The sequence below is a fragment of the Oncorhynchus keta genome, chromosome 18 (assembly GCF_023373465.1).
Source record: "Oncorhynchus keta strain PuntledgeMale-10-30-2019 chromosome 18, Oket_V2, whole genome shotgun sequence".
In the NCBI taxonomy this organism is placed as follows: Eukaryota; Metazoa; Chordata; class Actinopteri; order Salmoniformes; family Salmonidae; genus Oncorhynchus; species Oncorhynchus keta.
The window spans coordinates 25,207,649-25,233,174 of record NC_068438.1 but is presented as its reverse complement, the minus strand read 5'-3'; the positions used below and the strand labels follow the sequence as shown (position 1 = coordinate 25,233,174).

The following is a 25,526-nucleotide window of genomic DNA, read 5'->3' as shown; positions in this document are numbered from 1 at the left end:
AAACGTGAAGGGGGATGAATACTTTTCCAAGGCACTGTAAACGTAACAAAATATTGCTTCATCCGATGTGGTCCCAGAAACACATCTCTTGCATAAGGTCCAGCATATCTCTTGATGACTTCTTCCTCAAAGAAATCTCGAGCCATGATACCTGAAAAAGGAGGAAAGAGTGAATTATTGTGGAACACCTAATAGTCCGTGAGGTGTAGGCTAGAATATTTTATGTACCTTTTTGCTTTGTAAATAGCCAAACTTAAAATAAAATATGGGCCTGGTCCCTGGCGAGAAAACACCCCACACATTGAGTTTGAGTGGATGTTTGGGACTCGGCTTGCTTGATATTCTTCCTTTTTTTCTGTAGCAATTTTGAGCAAATTGCTCAAGGGCCGCAATTGATTTGTCTGTGTAGATGACGTCATTGAATGTCTCGCCAGCTTTGATCCATGACTGGGCCTGCAGGACGCGAAGGTCTCTGTCAGACAAATCATTGGGTCGAAACTACAGAACATTATGGCTATTAGCAGGGTTATATTTTGGCCTTTCTAAATAATATTTTGGCCATTATTCAGATTACAATCGCTCACTTGTTTTTTTGAAAACCAAAAGAATCTCCAAAATATCGTTATTTATAGCCTTCCCGCTGTGGATGTCTATTTCGCTGCTTTGGACAAGCATGGAGAAACAAAAATGTTTGATTATATTCCATGATATTCTTAAGAATATGTGTTGACTGAATATAAGCTGGTGATGTCTGCTAAATAATTAAATTAGGTTTCTCCAGAAATAAATCATTCTAAATAACAAACTGGCTTTCTTTACAAATTAGTGAAAATGTCTCACCCCATGTTCAAGAAATGCCTTTTTCTCTCTCACTCTAGGTTAAATGAAAACTAAATCCAAAAATAACATTACTTTTTAAACAATTATTATTATTAATGAATTTTGAATTATATGAAAGCCCCTTAGGATCTGTGAGAATATCTAACGGAAAATGTCCCTTAGATATTAATTTTGAATCTTCCAATACTCTAAATGGAATTATTGGCGGAGAGTCACGTCATGGAAAAATATATTTTTAGGTATACTGTAGGACTACCATAGGCAAAATGAGTCTCACTAGTGTTGAGTAATGTGCTGTTAAAAGTGGTGTAGGTCTTATTTAAAAAATAATATTGAAGTTAGAAGCAATAGGATTTGAAGCAATACAACTTTTGAAGCAATATGATTTCAGCATTGTTTCACACTGCTCTGAGACAAGTATGGGTACTGGTCTTGATAAATCAGTGAGATTTTTACTTTCACTGAATCTCTGTTTGGGTATTGGTTAGACTAGAATTAGACAATTAGGGTGCAGAAATGTTATGCTCTTTGTGTATCCTTTTATTTAACTATGCAAGTCAGTTACGAATCAATTCTTATTTACAAGGACAGCCTACTCCTTCCTCCCCCTTTGGGGAATTGAACCCCGGTCTCCCGCGTGCCCTGCCAGCACGACACAGGGATTGTTTAGCTAAATAGCCCAGTACTGTACTGCCGACCATCGCGTTGTACATGGCAATATTTTCCTGACGGAAACACAGAGTATTTTTCATTTTTCTTGGAATAGAAACACCATAATATTAATCTAATTAATTAAGCAAGTACCAGTCAAGAGTTTGGACACGCCTACTAATTCCAGGATTTTTCTTTATTTTTACTATTTTCTACATTGTAGAACAATAGTGAAGACATCACAGCTATGAAATAACACATACTGTATGGAAACAGTTAAGAAAAAATGATTATTTACAAGGACAATCTACTCCTTCCTCCCCATCGAGGAATTGAACCCCGGTCTCCTGTATGCCTGCATTCTCTAGTACAGACATGGCCTGCTCTCCCTTATGTAAGAATGAAGTCACTTTCCCATGTTTACTGAAGTATGTATTGTAAGCTATGTTTACTTGTGCGACTGCACAGTAGCCTAATAAACAAATGCACGTAGCTTATCTTCAAAATGCTTTGTTATCGACATGTAAAAGCATATACTGTACAGTACTGTATTTCTTCATCAGCATCTTTATGCGTTTGTTAATAAAATAATGATAAAAATACTCATTCAAAATGCAGATGTTGATTTAGTTATGGATCCATAACGAATTACTATGGGAATACATTTTACTGATTTACCTTTACCTGTTTCCTTTATTTTCGGCATTTATGTTTTATATCCTCAGTGGGTTGGTTCAACAGTCAGTCTGCTTTAGTGGTTATTTCTACCCACGCCGTCTCTTCACACAGTTCATAAAGAGGTACTGGAGCAGGCTTGTTGACACATACAGCCAGCCGTTAGTGTGTGGTAGAGGACATGAAACCTGCCTGTTAAGAGTGTGTGGTAGAGGACATGAAACCTGCCTGTTAAGAGTGTGTGGTAGAGGACATGAAACCTGCCTGCTCCGTACATGAACAATAGAAGGCTAGACCCCCATTGTGCAGTAAAAGGTTTTAAGTTAATCTGAGACCTCTTCCACCAAGTGTTTTTCTCTATGATAAGTCTTCTTCAGACCCACATGTTTCAGATATTTGTACGTTCCCCATGCCAATATCACTTATCCATCACACAGTTTAACAAATACATTTAATCTGTTACTTAAATAATGTGATAGTCAATGTGTATTTGGTTCAATGTATATGTCATGGTGGGTATATCTGAACATATAGGTCTACAATAACCTCTGTATTTGTACAGTGAAATGTAGACTTGAGCACATGGCTATTGGTTCAAAACTTCTCTTATTGGTTAATGTCCGTAAGGTGTATGGTGGAGACAGAGTATTACTGCCAGCTAACAGCATTAAATGCATTATTACATGGGCATACCAGTGTAACGACAGGTTAGTGTAAATGAGAAAGTGTGTGTGTGTCTACATATTTATGTGTGTGTGTGTGTTTTCTGTCTTGTGTTCATTGTGTTTCCTGGGTGCATGTTTATGGGTGTGCATGTGTTTGTATGTGTGTCTCCTTTGCTGTGTCATCGCCCTCAGCCTTGCCTGTACCTAGCACCCCTATCACCTCCCTTTTAACCTGTAGGAGGTGTCTGTGCGGCGCGAGAGAAAGGACAGCGGACTGCAAGAGCCTACCCAGCCTACAACACATGGGGACAGTAATCAACCACCCAGGAGCATACAGTACAGAGCTCATCTGGTCTGTCAACTTCAAGACTGGAGTGTTGCTTGTACTTGGAGACATCCTTTCTAGCATTGGAAGTAGCAGTGACAGCCAGCCCTAGCAGCAGGCAGAGAGAGAGAGAGAGAGAGAGAGTGTGTGTGTGTGTGTGTGTGTGTGTGTGTGTGTGTGTGTGTGTGTGTGTGTGTGTGTGTGTGTGTGTGTGTGTGTGTGTGTGTGTGTGTGTGTGTGTGTGTGTGTGTGTGTGTGTGTGTGTGTGTGTGTGTGTGTGTGTGTGTGTGTGTGTGTGTGTGTGTGTGTGTGTGTGTGTTGGTGTGTGTGTGTGTAACCTGGCCTGCCAGTTCCGGGGGAGAGGGGAGGAGTACTATTACACTCCCTGACAGACCTTATACATGTTTCATCTGCTGCTTGGAGAACAGACGGGGTGTTTGTTGTCTATTTCAGCCCTCTCTCCTGGCCCGAGACGCTGCTGCAAACCGCTAGCCCTGTTGTCGCCTGACGACCAGCAACAGCCACACATCTCCCCAAAGCTGAGGACCAGGCCAGGCCCCGGGTATCTGAAGGACTCACCTCCTCACCTGTCAGGCCATGCACAGGGACATGGAGTAAGCTAACTTTTAAAACTAGTGGTAAGGATCCAGGTGAGAATATAAGGCTATATGAGAGATCAGTAAATGAGGACGACCCTGGATTTTTAAGTGTCTCTGTGCTGTTGCAGCATCTTGGCACCTGACTCAACAACCAGCTACCGCCTAAACTTCCACCAACTACAGCTCCCAGCAAGCCTGCCAACTACTAAAACGGCGAGCCAGCCAGCACTTCTCCTCCAATATCCACTGTCCTTGACCATGAACGAGAACTTACGGCCCCCATCACTCCAGGTGAGCGTTCCCCGCGATGCCCCTGCCTACTCGGATGGGGGGAACGGCGGGGTCTCAGATGACCCTGTGTGGTCAAGCTTGTCCACCCCAACGCTACGACGCAAGCGCTTCAAGATGAGGCGCATGAAGAACGCGCCCAGTGAGAGGGAGAAGGACAGGGGCAGGCTGGTGAAGGGGTGGCTAGCCTCCACCTGCTCCCACTCGGGCTCCAAGGAGTACCTGCAGCTGCCCTCCATCGAGATCACCCGGTCCAGCGACGAGGATGGGGCCTCCTGGTCCAACTTCTCTACGCCCAGCGCCTCACCCCGACGCAAGCGCTTCCTGCTCCGCAAATGGCTGAGAGTGAGAGAGAAGAAGGAGCACACCTGCAGCGAGAGCAGGTTGGTATGGGCTATTACCTCACCCAAAATGTTAACCCAGACCTCTGCTCCTTTCTTCCCTGCTGTCTCCCCCTTAAACCCTTCATGCTGCTTTGAGCCTGCTGTCACTGTCCACTACTAACACTAACAGAAAGAACAAGGTCTTTGTCATTTTAGAATGTATTTTTTTATTGAGCTGTAAGATTGAATAAGATTTAAAGATTTATGATTGTGAGGCAGCAGTCTGCTGCCCATTATATTCAACATTGTAGCTGAAGTATGTTTTTTACACACCAAGAGGCAGGAACTAATGCTTTCAGTTATAGCACCTCAATACAGCATTCAACTGCACCATGATCTAGAGGTGAACAAATCTTTAAAGTCCTTGCGAAACTGCACATAGCTGTATTTAGAGAACATAGGGTCAGTGGATTAATGTTTGACTACAGCCTAATGATTTGGTTAACGTGCATTTCCATGTAAAAAGACCCATGAGCACTAGTTTCAAGTTGTATTATTACATGCACAGGATACAGCAGGTATCAAATGTATTTATATAGCCCTTCTTAGATCAGCTGATATCTCAAAGTGCTGTACAGAAGCCCAGCCTAAAACCCCAAACAGCAAGAAATGCAGGTGTAGAAGCACGGTGGCTATGAAAAACTCCCTAGAAAGGCCAAAACCTAGGAAGAAACCTAGAGAGGAACCAGGCTATGAGAGATTATAACAGAACATGGCCAAGATGTTAAAGTGTTCATAAATGACTAGCATGGTCAAAAGGTATAAAACATTACAGTGGAATGCTTAACTTCCAAGCTCTTTCCCAGTAATGTACAATATAAGTAGTAATATAGATAAGAAATCAAATATGAAATGCAAGAGAACGCAAAAAGAAAAGAACAAGAATGCAGTGATACAGGTCTTCTATACAGGTCTTCTATACAGGTCTTCTATACAGGTCTTCTATACAGGTCTTCTATACAGGTCTTCTATACAGGTCTTCTATACAGGTCAGTGCCGTGCCAGTACTGTTACAATGTGCATGGGTACTGGAGTGATTGAGGGAGGAATGTACATGTAAACCGGGTTAATAGTGTCTGGTTGCAGGATAAATACTCATAGCAATATCACAATTAACAATATACTTCACAGATGTGAAGTTCATAGGAGCACATTTGGTGTCAAATGAAAGCTAGTCTATTTATTTTTTAATTAAGGCAAATATACATTTTTCCAAACATTTTCCATCCTAAAAATGAAAAAGCAAAGGCTTTGAATTCTGGTCAAATGAATCTCTTTCCATGTACTGTAGCCCTTACACTCACTGAACCCTGACCGACACCAGGCGTTCATGGATGTTGAAAATTGGTTAGTCCAAATCTGAACCAATCATAGCTGTCTATTTCACAAGTAGAGTAGGGTATAGATCAGTAAAATATAGGACATTACTGTGCTGTACAGTAAAGTAGAGCAGAGGTAGAGTACAGTATCATTTACTGTATTGTACTGACTACAGTCTACTGTACTTTACTGAACTCTACTGTACTGAACTATATATACTGTGCTGTGATGTCCAAACTTGTGAAACATAAACGTCTATGATGGGTACAGATTTGATCACAAGTCATTATGAAGTCAATCATTATCCTAATGAGCGCCACCCCAAAAAGTGCCGCCCCCTCTTTGGGGGCGGCACTCATTAGAATAATAGCCAGGTTAACTGGACAAGTATATAAAAATGGTATCCACGAGTTTATAGGACTAGATAAAGGGCTGCATTGCCAAAAATCCCAAAGTATTCCTTTAACATTAACGTCCCAATTTCTTTTAAATATTTTGACGTTTCAACGTTCACACCCCTACAAAATCAAAGGGCATTAACATAATTTTTTTTACTGTAAAATCTGACTTCTAAGTATTTTTCTGTCGAGGCAGACAGCAATTTCTGACACTCCATTTTATATTCTGATCAACTGGCTTGTTCTTGTGTCAGGAAACTTTTTTTGGTACCCTTCTCCAGATCTGTGCCTCGACACAATCCTGTGTCGGAGCTCTACGGACAATCCCTTTGACTTCATGGCTTGATTTTTGCTCTGACATGCACTGTCAACTGTGTGACCTTATATAGACAGTTGTGTGCCTTTCCAAATCATGTCCAATGAATTAAATTTAACACCTCCCTCTGCAACTGGATCCTGGACTTCCTGATGGGCCACCTCCAGATGGGAAGGGTAGGTAACAACACATCTGCCACGCTGATCCTCAACACGGGGGCCCCTCAGGGGTGCATGCTCAGTCGCCTCCTGTACTCCCTGTTCACCCATGACTGCATTGCCAAGCACGACTCATAATTAACTTTGCCGACGACACGAGTGGTAGGCCTGATCACCAACAATGATGTGACAGCCTATAGGGAGGAGGTCAGAGACCTGGCAGTGTGGTGCCAGGATAACAACCTCTCCCTCAATGTTATCAAGACAAAGGAGATGGTGTACTACAGGAAAAGGAGGGTCGAGCACACCCCAATTCTCATCAACTGGTTTGTCATGGAGCAGGTTGAAAATGTCAAATTGTGTCCACATCACCAATGAACTGTCATGGTCCAATCACACAAACAGTCGTGAAGAGGAAACAACAACGACAAAGCCCCTTAGGAGACTGAAAATATTTGGCATGGGTCTTCAGACCCTCAAAAGGTTATGCAGCTGCACCATCGAGAGCATACTGACTGGTTGCATCACCGCCTTTTATGACAACTGCTCGGCCTCCAACCACAAGGCACTACAGAGTAGAGGTCGACCGATTATGATTTTTCAACGCCGATACCGATTATTGGAGGACCAAAAAAGCAGACACTGATTAATCGACTAATTTTATTTTAAAAAATGTATTTGTAATAATGACAATTACAAAATAAGTGAATTTACACTTATTTTAACTTAATATAATACATCAATAAAATCAATTTAGCCTCAAATAATGAAACATGTTCAATTTGGTTTAAATAATGCAAAAACAAAGTGTTGGAGAAGAACGTAAAAGTGCAATATGTGCTATGTAAGAAAGCTAACGTTTCAATTCCTTGCTCAGAACATGAGAACATATGAAAGTTGGTGGTTCCTTTTAACATGAGTCTTGAATATTCTCAGGTAAGACGTTTTAGGTTGTAGTTATTACAGGACTATTTCCCTCTATACCATTTGTATTTCATTAACCTTTGACTATTGGATGTTCTTATAGGCACTTTAGTATTGCCAGTGTAACAGTATAGCTTTCGTCCCTCTCCTCGGTCCTCCCTGGGCTCGAACCAGCAACACAACGACAACAGCCACAACATCAAAGCAGCATTACCCATGCAGAGCAAGGGAAACAACCACCCCAAGGATCAGAGCGAGTGAAGTTTGAAATGCTATTAGTGCGAGCTAACGAGTCAGCCATTTCACTTCGGTCACACCAGCCTCATCTCCGGAGTTGATAGGTTTGAAGTCATAAACAGCGCAATGCTTGATGCACAATGAAGAGCTGCTGGCAAAATGCACAAAAGTGCTGTTTGAATGAATGTTTATGCACCTGCTACTTAGATACAGTCAGATTATATGCAACACAGGACACGTTAGATAATATCTAGTAATATCATCAACTATGTGTAGTTAACTAGTGATTATGATGTTTGTTTTTTATAAGATCAGTTTAATGCTAGCTAGCAACTTACCGTGGCTTACTGCATTTGTGTAACAGGCAGTCTCCTTGTGGAGTGCAACGAGAGAGAGGCAGGTCGTTATCCCCCGAGCAAACAAGGTGAAAATCTGTCTTTCTGCCCCTGAACGAGGCAGTTAACCCACAGTTCCGAGGTCGTCATTGAAAATAAGAATGTGTTCTTAACTGACTTGCCTAGTTAAATAACGATTAAATAAAGGTGTAAAAAAATTGTACAAATAAAATATCGGCACCCAAAAATACTGATTTCCGATTGTTATGAAAACTTGAAATCGGCCCTAATTAATTGGCCATTCCGATTAATCGGTCGACCTCTACTACAGAGTGTAGTGCGTATGGCCCAGTACATCACTGGGGCGAAGATTCCTGCCATCCAGGACCTCTATACAGGTGGGGTCAGAGGAAGGCCCTAAAATGATTTGAAGCCACCCAAGTCATAGACTGTTCTCTCTGCTACCACACGGCAAGCGGTACCAGAGCGCATGCTGTGCGGTTAACAGTTAAAGTTTTCAATGTTTAGGTTAAAGTTTGGCCCCGGTAGAGTTGCATCCTTAGTTTACAAAGATCAGACATTAATTCAACGTCTATTCCACGTTTGTTCAATGTAATTTCATTGAAATTATGTGGAAACGGCATTGATTCAACCAGTGTGTGCCCATTGGGAGGTTTACACTGGAGTAACACACACGCACACTAACGTCAAGCATTTATTTCACTGTTTGTCTACGAAGCATGTGATTCATAAAATGTGTATTTCTCAGCAAATTACACAATTGGATGAGAACCTGCAGTGCAGACTGTGTTCTTGTCATGTTCATGGGAATGGAGGAGCTTCTAGTTCTGCTGGGATTTGTTTTCTCCCTCTCCCCCAGCAGGGAGCAGAGATGGTAGCAGCAGATGGTAGACATAGAGGGTGATTACAACATATCCATTCCATTTGACAGAAAACATATATATTTTACCTAGAGGCATGTGTGCATAACCCCATCAGCTCTCAAGATAAAATAACTGGACTTTTGATTAATCAGATTAATCAGAATGGCCGATTAATTAGGGATGATTTCAAGTTTTCATAGCAATCGGAAATCTGTATTTTTGGACACTGATTTGGACCATTTTTTTTTTTTTTTTTTTTTTACATCTTTATTTAATCTTTATTTAACTAGTCAAGTCAGTTAATAACACATTCTTATTTTCAATGATGGCCTAGGAACGGTGGGTTAACTGCCTCAGGGCAGTTCAACGCTCTAACCACCTGCCTCTCATTGCACTCCATGAGGAGACTGCCTGATACGCGAATGCAGTAAGCCAAGGTAAGTTGCTAGCTAGCATTGAACTTATCTTGCAAAAAACAATTCATCAATCAATCATAATCACTAGTTAACTACACATGGTTGATGATATTACTAGTTTATCTAGCGTGTCCTGCATTGCATATAATCGTGTACCTGTGTATCTAACCATAAACATCAATGCCTTTCTTAAAATCAATACACAGAAGTATATATTTTTAAACCTGCATATTTAGCTAAAAGAAATCCAGGTTAGCAGGCAATATTAACCAAGTGAAATTGTCACTTCTCTTGCGTTCATTGCACGCAGAGTCAGTGTATATGCAACAGTTTGGGCCGCCTAATTTGCCAGAATTTTACCTAATTATGACATAACATTGAAGGTTGTGCAATGTAACAGGAATATTTAGACTTATGGATGCCACCCATTAGATAAAATACGGAACGGTTCCGTATTTCACTGAAAGATTAGATAGATTGTTTTCGAGATGATAGTTTCCGGATTCGACCATATTAATGACCTAAGGCTCGTATTTCTCGTATATCTGTGTGTTATCATGTTATAACTAATCCTATGATTTGATAGCGCAGTCTGACTGAGCGATGGTAGACACCAGCAGGCTCGTAAGCATTCATTCAGACAGCACTTTTGTGCGTCTGCCAGCAGCTGTTTATGACTTCAAGCCAATCAAGTCCCGAGATTAGGCTAGTGTAACCGATGTGAAATGGCTAGCTAGTTAGCTGGGTGCGCGCTAATAGCGCTACAAACGTCACTTGCTCTGAGACTTGGAGTGGTTGTCCCCCTTGCTCTGCAAGGGCCGCGGCTTTTGTGGAGCGATGGGTAACGCTGCTTCGCGGGTGGCTGTTGTCGATGCGTTGCTGGTTCGAGCCCAGGAGCGAGGAGAGGGACGAAAGCTATACTGTTACACTGGCAATACTAAAGTGCCTATAAGAACATCCAATAGTCAAAGGTATATGAAATACAAATGGTAGAGAGAGAAATAGTCCTATAATTCCTATAATAACTACAACCTAAAACTTCTTACCTGGGAATATTGACGACTCATGTTAAAAGGAACCACCAGCTTTCATATGTTCTCATGTTATGAGCAAGGAACTTAAACATTAGCTTTCTTACATGCCACATATTGCACTTTTACTTTCTTCTACAACACTTTGTTTTTGCATTATTTAAACCAAATTGAACATGTTTCATTAATTATTTGAGGCTAAATTGATTTTATTGATGTATTATATTTACATTTACATTTACATTTAAGTCATTTAGCAGACGCTCTTATCCAGAGCGACTTACAAATTGGTGCATTCACCTTATGACATCGTTAAGTTAAAATAAGTGTTCATTCAGGATTGTTGTAATTGTCATTATTACAAATAAATAAATAAATACAAATTGGCCGATTTTAATCGTTATCGGCTTTTTTTGGTCCTCCAATAATCGTTATCGGCGTTGAAAAATCATAATCTGTCGACCTCTAAACTGGACCATTACCATTTCAGACGAATCACATGTATATCCCCCTCAAGGGATGCAAAACCAGTTTGTTCACACCGTATTATCAGTCAATGGTTCACGTACACATACAGTATTCCTTTCTGCTGCTGAATAGTCCTGTCTTGGTCTGTTTTGCTGTGAGAGAACTGATGGATGAAGACTGAAAAGACTAACAGTGGGCGTATGTGTTACATAAGCCACCACAACTCAATATTAATAATCCCATCATCAATTATTTATTTGGCAGTATTGAAGACCCAAGCTATTTTCATCTTGTTGGGTAGCGGCGACACAGCTAGCGAACATAACGAGATATTGACATTTTTCTCCATCTGCTCTCTTGTAGCCTTAAGGGAACCACTGCTTCTGACTGCCTCTGCAGCACACAGCTATGAATTAAGCATTCATAAAAGAAGCTGTGACAAATGACAACACTTATTTCAGGGCTGTGCCGTTGATCCAGACCCACATTTGATGCCTGTTTGTCACTGCCAGCAGGGTGTGTAAGTGCATGGTCAGAGCAGCCTTGATGGGAACAAGGCACTGCTTCTTGCCTAGGTGATGTAGTGTAGTGAGGGAAGGTGGAGGATGGTCTGCTGGAAGCTCTACGTCCACTGGCTGGCTTTCCGTTACAATACGATGGCCATGTTAGAGATTATGTGCAGCCTCTCGCAATCGCAACACCACAATACATTTACTTCATGCATTATTCACTCCCACTGTATATCCCTGAAAATGGATGGTCTGTCATTCTAGCCTTTGCACACCAATAAAGTACAGGTTCCAGGTTTCGTTGTTTGCAGTGAGGTTCTGTCTGTAGCAAGCCTCAGGTGAAGCCATTGTAGTCACATCTGGTTCAAGGCCATTTTCAGTGTACTTGAAAGCAATGCAATAAGCATTACTTGTGTTGTAATTGTCCCTGTTACCACAAAAAATCAAATCAAATTGTATTTGTCACATGTGCCGAATACAACAGGCGTAGTAGACCTTACAAGCCCCTAACCAACAATGCAGTTCAATAAATAAAGTTATGAAAATATTTACTAATGAAAGTTTTAAAAATTAAGTAACACAAACAATAACGAGGAAATATGCTGGGGGTACCAGTATCGAGTCACTGTGTGGGGGTACAGATTAGTTGAGGTCATTTGTAAAGGAGTCAATGTAATTCGGCTGGGTGGCCATTTTATTAATTGTTCAGCAGTTTTATGGCTTGGGGGTAGAAGCTGTTAAGGAGCCATTTGGTCCTAGATTTGGCGCTCCGGCACCGCTTACCGTGCGGTAGCAGAGAAAACAGTCTATGACCTGGATGACTAGAGCCTTCCTTTCACACCACCTAGTATATTGGTCCTGGATATCAGGAAGCTTGGCCCCAGGGGTGGACTGGGCCATACGCACTACCCTCTGTAGTGCCTTGCGGTCAGATGCCGAGCAGTTGCCATACCAGGCGGTGTCGCAACCGGTCAGGATGCTCTCGATGGTGCAGCTGTCAAACTTTTTGAGGATCTGGGTACCCATGACAACTCTTTTCAGTCTGCTGAGGGGGAAAAGGTGTTGTCATGACTTCTTCACAACTGTCTTGGTGTGTTTGGACCATGATAGTTCGTTGGTGATGTGGACACCAAGGAACTTGAAACTCTCGATCCGCTCCACTTCAGCCCCGTCGATGTTAATGGGGGCCTGTTCGGCCCGCCTTTTCCTATAGTCCACGATCAGCTCCTTTGTCTTGCTCACATTGAGGGAGAGGTTGTTGTCCTGGCACCACACTGCCAGGTCTCTGACCTCCTCCCTATAGGCTATCTCATCGTTATCGGTGATCAGGCCTACCACTGTTGTGTCGTTAGCAAACTTAATGATGGTGTTGGAGTCGTGCTTGGCCACACAGTCATGGGTGAACAGGGAGTACAGGAGCAGATTAAGCACGCACCCCTGAAGGGCCCCAGTGTTGAGGATCAGCATGGCAGATGTGTTGTTGCCTACCCTTACCACCTTGGGTGGCCCGTCAGGAAGTCCAGGATCCAGTTGCAGAGGGAGGTGTTTAGTCCCAGGGTTCTTAGCTTAGTGATGAGCTTTATGGGCACTATGGTGTTGAATGCTGAGCTGTAGACATTGAACAGCATTCTCACATATGTGTTCCTTTTGTCCAGGTGGGAAAGGGCAGTGTGGAGTGCGATTGTCATCTGTGGATCTGTTGGGGTGGTATGCAAATTGATGTGGGTCTAGAGTTTCTGGCATTATTGTGCTAATGTGAGCCATGACCATCCTTTCAAAGCACTTCATGGCTACCGACGTGAGTGCTATGGGCGGTAATAATTTAGGCAGGTTACCTTTGCTTTCTTGGGCCCATGGACTATGGTGGTCGGTTTGAAACATGTAGGTATTACAGACTCGGTCAGGGAGCGGTTGAAAATGTCAATGAAGACATTTGCCAGTTGGTTAGCGCATGCTTTGAGTACAGGTCCTGGTAATCCATCTGGCTCCGCGGCTTTCTGAATGTTGACCTGTTTAAAGGTCTTGCTCACATTGGCTACAGAGAGCCTGATCACACAGTTGTCTGGAACTTATGCTCTTGTGCATGCTTCAGTGTGGCTTGCCTCGAAGCGAGCATAAAATACATTTAGCTCATCTGGTAGGCTTGCGTCACTGGGCAGCTCACGGCTGGGTTTCCCTTTGTAGTCCGTAATGTTTTTCAAGCCCTGCCACATCCGACGAGCGTCCGAGCCGGTGTAGTAGGATTCAATCTTAGTCCTTTATTGACACTTTGCCTGTTTGATGGTCTGTCTAAGGGAATAGCAGGATTTCTTATAAGCATCCAGATTAGTGTGGCACTCCTTGAAAGTGGCAGCTTTCAGAGGCATGATAACTTGCAGTGATGACGCAAAAAATGACTCGGTATCCCCCCCTTACCCTGTACCTGTCCCTTTCTTGTTTTTAAATGGTGAGAGAAGTGCTACACCTGGTGGAGAGAGGCTGTAAAACATAATTAGTTGCTTTATGCGTGCTGTACGTTACGCCATGACAAGTCACGATGTAATGTACAGCGTCAGAGGGGTCCATTTTTTAAAAACGTTTCTCCAATTCTATAGAGCTATTACCATGTCAATCAACGCTTGAATAGAAACGTAGTTCACACCCCAGATTTTGATGTCAACACAGTTGTTACAGTCCCATTTTGTTTTCTTTGCAGCCTCATTTGAATGTCGCGGTTGCGCACATTTGGACGGAATGGGGTTAGCGTACGTTAGCTCTTTAACAAGCAGGGCAAAGCCCTTAAATTGTATTGTATTCCCTGAACTCAGTCATTTCAACATTGCGAAAAGTAAATCTGTTACAGAGGAAGTATTGTTTTATTGTTACATTCTTACTCAAGGGTTATTGTGTGTATAAAAATGTGACTATGAGCTGTCTGTTTCATAAGGTAAGGATGGTAACCTGAAGGAATGTATGACTCTAGATTCTACGGCTACAGATACAGCTTTAGTCCAAGCTCAAGTGCGACCTAGTCAGTTAATATATAAACATGGTACGGCGGCATTAATAGTTAAACTGGCTTGTGTGACTTATGGACCACTCTGGACATTCTAAGCACTTTTTAGCTGGACTTCACAGAGAACACCCATCAAACATGCTGTGAGTACAGTACCTTAATTACTGATAATGCTATAGGCTGTACCAAGGGTAAATACTTGGCCATTGTTTAGGCCCTATTCCTTAGGAGTTGGCTGAATTTCTGTACGACAATCCAAGACAAGACACTACTATGTGCGCTTTGTCTGACTCAAAACAGTGTTTCTAATAAAATAATTGCCTAAAACATGTTTGATAGGGTCTGAAGTTGTCTTAGATGTACTGTTGTCTGTCTAGAGTTTCAACTGTTTCAATGGCAAATATATTCCAGTTTGTATGAAAATCCCAGTGTGGATTGTATATAATTATTTCATGCAGCAGTAAGATTGAAAGTGAGACAGTCAGACATGGTATGACACTTTTTTCAATCAGACACTTTTAGTCTTGAAGCAGATTTAGGTCAGATATTTCCAATCTCTGACACAAGGGACGACTCTGTTAGGAGAATATATTGGAGTTGGGTCTTTAAGTGTCTTACCAGATATCAAAACTGATCCAGATATCAAAACTGATCCAGATATCAAAACTGATCCAGATATCAAAACTGTTCCATATATCAAAACTGTTCCATATCAAAACTGATCCAGATATCAAAACTGATCCATTTGTACTGTATGACATCCAATAAAGATTTGTTACAGTTTTAGATAAGTAATCTAGTTATACATCAAATTGACCCATTGGTTAGTGTGAGTAACTTACTGTAGTTACAATGGAACTTATCGTGACAGTTTAACAAGTAATGGTTAGTGTTCAATCTGCATAATGCAATACAGCTATGTCAAGTTTATATTTGGTGAATGACAAATGTTAACCCTGCTCACGTTTTTTGTAAGTGGCTATTTCTTGCGAATCAACCACTGTTGATACTTATATAGATAACATAATACGACATATGGTTGTCTAATAGTCTATTAAAGTCCTCAATTTTGTTTGGATTGTCTCTCAGAAACCCATCCTGAAAAGCAATTGCTTTGGAAAGAATTCAAAGCCCAGAGAGAACCCCATTACCACTACTCTGGCTGCCTCTAAGTCTGTAATGCCAGTGCTCTCTAAATTCACAGTAACTATCATGTTTTAAGCACATAGTGAATCAATTGTGTATGAGTTATTAATGATTTAGTGAGGCCTCATGCCACCTCCAACAACCATTGCTTGTGTTCTGAAAGAGGCATGAACAGTTGTGCAGCATATACATTCCATACACTTGCATAAAGTCTAACCAACACACACATGCACACAAACTCAGAGCAGTGAGTTTACTAAAAACCTACACCTGATTTCTTGTAGAGCAGGTGCAATCCAGACATTGCTGAATGTTTCACTTGGGTATACATCTCCCTCCAACCCTCAAAACAACCTTGATAACTACCTGGAAAACTTAGGCAGAGCTTCACTGTCTGGCGCGCCAGTTGAGAAACCACAGAACCTAAGTTGACAGTGGGGCATATTACCTAAGCAAAAGAAAAGCCCTCTCTAAAAACCTCTGGAGTCATGGACACAACCACCATTTCACAAGGTCTCCAAACACGTAATGATTGACTGTTCTTCACTGAAGCATAGTTTAGCCTAGTCTGCTGTTTTAAACTGGTTCCTCAGAGGCAACATGATGAACAAAAAATATTTCACCAATGACTTTCCTTTTTAATATCATGATTAAGACTGGAGGACAGATAGCTCTCAGCTTCTCTTTGGATAATTCTGAACATCTGTCTTATGCAAATGTATTATGTTAAAAACTTTCCTTTATGATCATGTTAAAGGTAATGTCAGATATCTTTGAAAGTGATCATCCTCAGATGTCTGACCATTTCTCCATGTCAGCTACCTACAGGTAACTGCCAAAATAAAGGAAACACTTGAGTAAATGAAGGATGCAAAGTATATTGAAAGCAGGTGCTTCCACACAGGTGTGGTTCCTGAGTTAATTAATCAATTAACATCTCATCATGCTTAGAGCCATGTATAACAATGCCCAGTTGCCAATTATTTTTGCTACCATGACTAAAAGAAGAGACCTCAGTGACTATAAAAGAGGCGTCTCAAAAGAGCACAAGACGTTTAAAGTGTGTGTATTCAATTGAACACTTATGGTAGATTCTGGAGTGGTGCCTGAGACAGTGTTTTCCATCAACAAAACACCAAATGATGGAGTCTTTATTGGAAGAATGGTGTCCCATCCCTCCGATAGAGTTCCAGACATTTGTAGAATCTATTACAAGGTGCATTGAAGCTGTTCTGGCAGCTTGTGATGGGCAATACCCTATTAAGACAATTTATGTTGGTGTTTCCTTTATTTTGGCAGTTACCTGTATGTCTTCAAATCAGTACTTCACACAGAGATTGAATGGGTAGCCAAGCAGCACAGCAGGACTGGTGGGATTCTCTTAAGGGCCACAGTATAGGTTAACTTCTTCTATGATTCATGATCAGTGTTTGTGTGTCTTGTAGGGCCATCTAGTGGGTATAACTAAGAGGTGTGTGTGTGTGTATATATACTGTGGTATTACACGTACTGAAGTTTGCATTCTCAGGACACAGAATCATCGTAGCAGTGAAATTCTCTATGAATGTACCTGAAGGACTGGGTAGGGCCCGATCATATGTTTTCACTGGATTTATAGTGTGAGTGTGTATTTGTGTGTGACTAACATGTGTTCCTCTCTGTTGTGTTCTGTCACCCAGCAGCCAGCAGAGTAGCCATGACGATGACTCCACTCGCTCCCTGACTCCCTTCAACCTAGAGGAGAGGTAAATATAAGAATATTCTGAATTTACTTGTATGTGTTCTCTGTGTGTTTTTGTATTCTACGTTTTGTATGTATGCAAAAGTATTTAATCATTTGTCTGGTTTGATGAAAGCAAGGGGAGAGCGCTGACGGTATGAATCAGGATGCTCAAATTACTGTATTCTCCGTCTGCTCCTTATACTGCTGCTTTTTCACCACTAGATGGCAGTTGGTCCTCAGCACTGCTGGGCACTGCTGCATATGGATTGTAACACCCATTATTGACCATTTAAATGCATTTTCCATGTTGTTGGTAATGAGTGCAATGAACATGTTCTTCTTTGGGGCATGTCAGTCTTCCGTTTAGTCATTTGTAATCCTTTCAATTTGTGATAAGTTAAGAATTCAAGGCACTTGATGTTCTCTTCACTAAGTGAGTGACCTGTGGTAATTAAGCATGCTAAATTTGCTAGCAATTGTAATTCACATGTTAGTGGCAGTGCTTCAAATGTGAGTGAGAACATACTTTTCCTTAATGTGGGAACCTACCTCCTCTCCCTCTCTTGGGCTGTGTGTGTGTGAGTGGGTGGATGGCTGCGGCTCCAGCTCTATATTACCTCAGCGGTGGGGATATACTGAAGTGTTCTCAGGGAGCACAAATGTCAGGCATGGGAAGTAAATTAGATAGAGCAGAGCATGGTGCCTGCCTGCCTGCCTGCCTACCTGCTGGCCTGGCGAGAGAGAGGATCATATTTCAGCTATGAGATACCACATCAGGAGGAACTCAATGGCCTGTAGCTCATTCTGGAGAGAGGAAGGGCTGTTTGAAGCTTCCAAAGGCACCTGTCATATCTGCCTCTTTCAATTGCTGCATTTTTGTAATGAAAATGGATTTGTCATACTGTGGTTTAGTGGTGAAAGAAAAAGATTAGACATTCAAACAAATCGCAGCCAAATTGACTGGGGGGGGGGGCTTAAAGCTGTGATAATGGCTTTGAAATAAATGAAATACAGAGTATTAACCATTATTGAAAAATCAGCAGCCTGAGCTGGTGCTGTTGGAATACCCCCTTTTTAACTCTTTATTTCTCTCTTTCTTCTATAGTAGCTACGGTAGACTACAACATTCTACTCTCCCTTTCCTATCTCACTCTCTTCTACTCCCCTCTCCTCACTGCTCTTTTTCTCTACAGTTTTTCCTGCGCTATTTCTCTGTGTACTGCTCCGTATAGGAACCTTACGTTTGACCTTATGGGATTTGTCCTGCATGCTCCTCTTTTCTCTCTGCTTGTAATACCTGGCTACTGCTGCTGGGGGGTAAACGGTCCATACCCAGCTTTAGAGGACATGGAATGTCCTGTTTCCTCTGCAGGTAACAGCTATATTTAATGTCTGCTCTGGATTTTGTCGATGGCTGTCTGCAGCGGTATGTTTGCTCACAGAGCAGCTACAGCACGGCACAGATTAGCTGGTTTACCGGTAGGCTAGCTGGGATGCCGGTGGCAGTGTGTGGATGTTCCGGTGTAATGGGAGCAGGCTAGGTTATTAGCATTAAGTATTCATTGCACGAGCTTAAGCGGTTTTGCCTCGACAAGTGGATTTTGTGGTTTGTTGTCTTTGTTTACTAGTTTACAATATAATCCAGGATGACCCCCTCTTCTCTCATTGTTTTGGTGCCTGTTGTAGAATGCTGCGACTGGACAATAACTGTTGATTATGCCGTTTTTCTCAGGATAAATTTGAGGTTTTGGTCACAGCCCGACCCCACTGTTAGATACCAAGATGATGAGACAATGACTTGTCAAGCTATTCACCTGTATGAGTGAAGTATATGAGGATGCCCCTGTGAGTGACATCTGCTTTCTCTCTTCTCTGCCTTCCAGATCTGACAGTGCAGCGGACAAGATCTGGTAAGCCTGCGCTCTTCCTTATACGTCCTATTCTCAGCTGAGTGGTGGATCCTGTGCTGTGGGGTTGTGGTGTGGTGTACAGGTTGTGGGTTTATGGTGTATAGGTTGTGGGCTTAGATCAATCAATCAATCAATCAAATGTATTTATAAAGCCCTTCTAACATCAGCTGATGTCAAAGTTCTGTACAGAAACCCAGCCTAAAACCCCAAACAGCAAGCAATGTAGGTGTAGAAGCACAGGGTTAGATGGCGTGGTGTATAGGCTGTGGGGTTAGATGGCGTGGTGTATAGGAACCTGCTGTCCTGTCACCCCATGGACCCCAGCCCGCCCACCCTGCATGTGACAGATTGTTTTGTCCCTGCTGACAGAGGTGTCTGAATACACTTTACATTTGGAAAGGCGAGTCGTGAATACAGTTGCAAGCCATGGAATGTCATTGTTTGCTTTTACTGGACAAATAACATCAGTCACAATGTGGGACACAAACAGGGCTTTGTTAGTGGACAGCAGGTTGCTGCGATTAGTCTGTTAGCTACTCTGTTTGGTCGGGTTTGAAGATCTGTGTGCAGTCACTTCATTCTGAAGGTTACACCTGTGGAGACACTTGCCACTGCTTTTTATGACACAAGCCCAAAAGGTGAGTGATAGGATTGTAATGGGGAGGTATGAGAAATGCATGACGGTTTTGATTTGTATGTGCAATATGGTAGTTGTCTTTGTTCATCTGTCATTACTCATTGTGTATGTGTGTAGGAGGGTATCCTGCTATCCACACACAGGTCACAGTTTGGTAGGTCTGTCAGCAGTGTGTTGTTTTAGTATGTGGGATGACTGGTTGTTGCTGTGTTAAGGTTGGGATTACTGATTTAAATGATTTTTTTTAATTGATTTTTTTTTAGGGAGAAAGAGGGCTGTTGATGACAATGTTAGTGTATTTACAGTTGAAGCTGCTTAACACAGGGGGCTGATCCTCCATTGTCCCTCATCATTCTTAGGCATGTTTGAGGTACTTTGTCTGGGGTTACCATGGTTACACAGATATACACTACCGGTCAAAAGATTTAGAACACCTACTCATTCAAGGGTTCTCCTTTGTTTTTAGTCTTTTCTGCATTATAGAAGAATAGTAAAGACATCAAAACTATGAAATAAGACATGGAATCATGTAGTAACCAAAAAAGTGTTAAACAAATCTAAATATTTTATATAGCCACCCTTTGCCTTGATGGCAGCTTTGCACACTCTACGCATTCATTCAACCAGCTTCACTTGGAATACTTTTCCAACAGTCTTGAAGGAGTTCCCACATATGTTGAGCACTTGTTGGCTGCTTTTCCTTCACTCTGGGGTCTAACTCATCCCAATTTGGTTGAGGTTGGGGTATTGTGGAAGACAGGTCATCTGATGCAGCACTCATCACTCTCCTTCTTGGTAAAATAGCCCTTACACAGCCTGGAGGTGTGTTGGGTCATTGTCCTGAAAAACAAATGATAGTCCCGCTAAGCCCAAACCAGATGGGATGGCATATCGCTACAGAATGCTATGGTAGCCATGCTGGTTAAGTATGCCTTGAATTCTAAATCAGTGTCACCAGCAAAGCACCCCCACACCATAACACCTCCTCCATGCTTTACTGTGGGAAATACACATGCGGAGATCATCCGTTCACCCACTCCGCGTCTCACAAAGACACAGCGGTTAGAACCAAAAATCTCACATTTGGACCAAAGGACAAATTCCCATGGTCTAATATCCATTGCTCATGTTTCTTAGCCCAAGCTTAGCTCTTCTTATTGTTGGCCTTTAGTAGTGGATTCTTTGTAGCAATTTGACATGAAGGCCTGACTCATGCAGTCTACTCTGAACAGTTGATGTTGAGATGTCTGTTATTTGAACTTAGTTACTATGCTGTTACTAAGCAGTAATGTATTACGGCAGTGTTATGTTACTACACCTAATAGTAAATGCACATGCGCACTATGGGGGCTGTTGAGCACGAGAGGTTTTGACTAAATGAAACTAACTGTACTCCCGTCTCCTGCCTGGTCATTTCTCCACAACACAAATATTACATGAAGCATTTATTTTGGCTGCAGTTTCTGAGGCTGGTAACTCTAATGAACTTATCCTCTGCAGCAGAGGTAACTCTGGGTCTTCCATTCCTGTGGTGGTCCTCATGAGAGCCAGTTCCATCACAGCTGTTGATGGTTTTTGCAACTGCACTTGAAGAAACTTTCAAAGTTCTTGAAATGTTCGATATTGACTGACCTTCATGTCTTAAAGTAATGATGGAATGTCATTTCTCTTAGCTTATTTGAGCTGTTCTTGCAATAATATGGACTTGGTCTTTTACCAAATAGGGCTCTCTTCTGTATACCCCCCCACCTGGTCACAACACAACTGATTGGCTCAAACGCATTAAAAAGGAAAAATTACACAAATTAACTTTAAGATGGCACACGTGTTAATTGAAATGCATTCCAGGTGACTACCTCATGAAGCTAGTTGAGAGAATACCAAGAGTGTGCAAAGCTGTCAAGGCATAGGGTGGCGATTTGAAGAATCTCAAATAGAAAATATATTTTAATATAACACTTTTTTTGGTTATGTCATAGTTCTGATGTTTTCTATTATTCAACAAAGTAGAAAATAGTAAAAATAAAGAAACGCTTGAATGAGTAGGTGTTCAAAAAAAATGATCGGTAGTGTATCTGTCACGTTCTGACCTTTTTTGTTTTGTCGTTATTTATTATGGTCAGGGCGTGAGTTGGGGTGGGCAGTCTGTTTTGTTTTTCTATGATTTTGGGATTTCTATGTTTCGGCCTAGTATGGTTCTCAATCAGAGGCAGGTGTCATTAGTTGTCTCTGTTTGTGAATCATACTTAGGTAGCCTGGGTTTCACTGTTTGTTTGTGGGTGATTGTCTATGTTAGTTGCTTGTGTCAGCACAGTTCTTATGATAGCTTCACGGTCGATATTTGTTTATTGTTTTTGTACAGTTTACTTCGTGTTTTTCGTCATCTATTAAATTCACACCACGCTGCGCTTTGGTCCGCTTCTTACGACGATCGTGACAGTATCCTCTTTCATAACTATCTTATTCAATTTTCAAAATGCATTCCTGTTGGTCTTGGTCCTATTATTTGTTCAGATCATGAAGGACAGGACATGATCAGGCAAACTAGTAGAGACTGGTGGAATGTGTCTGGTCTGGTCTGGCCTGGCCTGAGTTGAGGGGCCAGTCATGTGGGTGGTGTGACAAACAGACAGAGCCAGGTTTGGACCACTATAGCTACTGACTACCATCACATGAGGTACATATAGTCTACTGAACTAAATCTGAATCTGTTTCTATTGTGTCCAGCAATTAAGCTCCCTGCCTTTCAAAATTACTGATACAATAAGGGATAAACGCCAACTTTCTGTGTACGTTACCTTGGAAAAAATGGACGACATTTAACATTACATTTAAGTCATTCAGCGGCGTTTCATTTGCGGAGTTAATTTTTCCAAGGTAATGTACAGAATGGAGGCGTTTATACCACAGTTGCCAAAGAAAACAATACTAAGCACACATTTATCTGTAAATACTTTGTCAACTTTTGGTTGCCAGAGACACGATCCAGTTGTTTGTTCTTTATGTTCCGTTGCCATGTTCACTGGCAATGTTCTTACCCCTTGCTTGCTAGCTAGCCTGCTATCTATGGCTAACATAGTCACGACCAGCAAAGTAGCTGTTTTCTATTGACATTAATTTAGATAGACATAACAATGATTATTTTCATTATCAGATGCTCCAAAAAATGTCTCGAATTGTGTATCAAATTTCAGTATGTAGTTGTTGGTTTAGCATTGTAACTTTAGCAAGTATGGTCTGCATGTGTAGGCACATATTGTATCATGATTGCAAGGTGTCCTGATATATTTTCCAACTATCCCGTTATATGGTTTTAATGTCCATTCTAGAATTCCCTTCTAGCCAATCAGAAATGAGTATTCAACAATGCTGTGGTGTAAGCCATAATACAGTGCCTTCAGAAAGTATTCACACTCAGAAAACCCTCCAGCCAATGTCTATTTTCACAGCATTCAGCTCCTGCTCTGGTCCAAATCAGCTCTACTCCCTCTTAACTCAGCTGTGTTAAGCATGCAACTACCACCCATGTTCGCAGTGAAAAAACAAATCACCTACTTAGGCATTACCATAACCCCCTCTATTCACACTACTTGCAGGAAGAACTACTTAGAAACCTTTCAAAAGATACAACAAATACATAAAAGACGGTCCGCTATGGTCACTTATTTGCATGCTAGAATCTCAATTATTTAAGTGAATGTCCTCCCTCGTATTCATTTGATGAGTTCCATGTTACCACTGCCTCCTATAGACTATTGGTCTAAACTAGACTGTCATAAAGAAGATAATTTGGGGGAGCAAGTGTCAATAGTTTCACCAATTAGATTAAAATATTCATTATTTTCTAGATTAACTAAGAAAAATTTGCATCATTGTTTGGATGCATTATAGCATACTCATTAAATTTGTGGAAAGTTACACGGAAGCATATGAGATCTAATCTTAAATGGCATTCAAACTCTCCAATATGATGTAATAATGAATTCTTAGCGTGTAAAAAAACACTTATATAAGATTCTTGGTCTAAGAAGGGTATTTATACGTTCAGACATATTCAATGTGAATGGACTCCTCCGTTTCACAAGTTTCAGAGGTTTTGAAGTTCGTTCCAGTCATTGGCAGCAGAGAACTGGAAGGAGAGGCGGCCAAAGGAAGAATTGGTTTTGGGGGTGACCAGAGCGATATACCAGCTGGAACGCGTGCTACAGGTGGGTGCTGCTATGGTGACCAGCGAGCTGAGAAGGGGGGACTTTACCTAGCAGGGTCTTGTAGATGACCTGGAGCTCGTGGGTTTGGCGACAAATTTGAAGCGAGGGCCAGACAAGGAGAGCATACAGGTCACAGTGGTGGGTAGTATATGGGGCTTTGGTGACAAAACGGATTGCACTGTGATAGACTGCATCCAATTTGTTGAGTAGGGTATTGGAGGCTATTTTGTAAATGACATCGCCGAAGTCGAGGATTGGTAGGATGGTCAGTTTTACAAGGGTATGTTTGGCAGCATGAGTGAAGGATGCTTTGTTGCAAAATAGGAAGCCAATTCTAGATTTAACTTTGGATTGGAGATGTTTAATGTGAGTCTGGAAGGAGAGTTTACAGTCTAACCAGACACCTAGGTATGTGTAGTTGTACACATAGTCAGAGCCGTCCAGAGTAGTGATGTTGGACAGGCGGGCAGGTGCAGGCAGCGATCGGTTGAAGAGCCTGCATTTAGTTTTACTTGTATTTAAGAGCAATTGGAGGCCATGGAAGGAGAGTTGTATGGCGTTGAAGCAGAACAAAAACCATTAACTCTGTCCACTGTATAGGAGAAAGATTTTACACTGACAGACAAACTGGGAGACAGTGTGGGAAAATATATTTGGATCATCTAGAAACCCCAATCGCCAATTAATTAATTAAATTTTTTCCCATAGAACCATTCTAACATCTCAAAAAATAAATGGAATTGCCCGGGAGTGGTTGAATTCTGGGGGAAAGTCAAGGATGTAATATCTGTACTTACAGATAAAATAATGCGATGACTCTGATTTGCACTTGTCAGAGCGCCGGTGGAGAATGTGGTTGGCAGGAGGTGTATTCCACCTCATGAGTTACCATTGCAACAATGGCTACTCACATTTAAGGAAATTGTACTTATGGTGCTCTCCATGGCCAGGATCCACAGGGCCAAGAGGTGTTCACTCTGGACACATGGAAAAAATAATCACCGGACATTTCTGAACTCTTAACCAATGGGCCTTTACATCCGTGGATCTGTATCAATAATTTGTCACTATTTCTGAGGCTATATGATGTATTGTTCAGTAGATTTACTATGTAATAGTAATGAATTGTTTTTTATCTCATGATTTAGTTTACATGCTGTTAGATTGCGGGGGGGGGGTTGTTAAAAATCTATCTGTAAATGTATTGTATAAATCCTACAAATTTAAATAATTAAAAGTTAATGTAAAAAATATATATTCACATTGACTTTTTTCATCTCTTGTTGTGTTACAAAGTGGGATTCAACTGGATTTAATTGTTGACAAAAAAAAATGACAATCTACACAAAATACTCAACAATTAAATTTTTTTTTTTTTTTTTTTTGTATGTAAAAAATTAAACCACCTTTGACAGCTGTGAATCTTTCTGGGTAAGTCTCTTAAGAGCTTTGCACACCTGTATAGTACAATATTGTTTTGGCATA

The 25,526-nt window shown here is 41.5% G+C and overlaps 1 protein-coding gene across 5 annotated transcripts in view; it reads left to right on the top strand.

The window, feature by feature from the left end:
• LOC118396872 (protein Aster-B-like) overlaps positions 1–25,526 on the top strand; it is a 125,863-nt gene that overhangs the window by 15,710 nt on the left and 84,627 nt on the right. For 4 of the 5 annotated variants that reach the window (XM_052467752.1, XM_052467751.1, XM_052467750.1 and 1 more), the window contains exons 2-5: positions 3,070–3,770; positions 3,884–4,426; positions 17,243–17,308; positions 19,170–19,196. In XM_052467752.1, the coding sequence (XP_052323712.1) occupies positions 3,754–3,770; positions 3,884–4,426; positions 17,243–17,308; positions 19,170–19,196 (653 nt within the window). In that variant the 5' untranslated portion in view covers positions 3,070–3,753. Of the gene's footprint in view, positions 1–3,069; positions 3,795–3,883; positions 4,427–17,242; positions 17,309–19,169; positions 19,197–25,526 lie in introns of all 5 variants that reach the window. The other variant, XM_052467753.1, reaches the window with a different exon arrangement.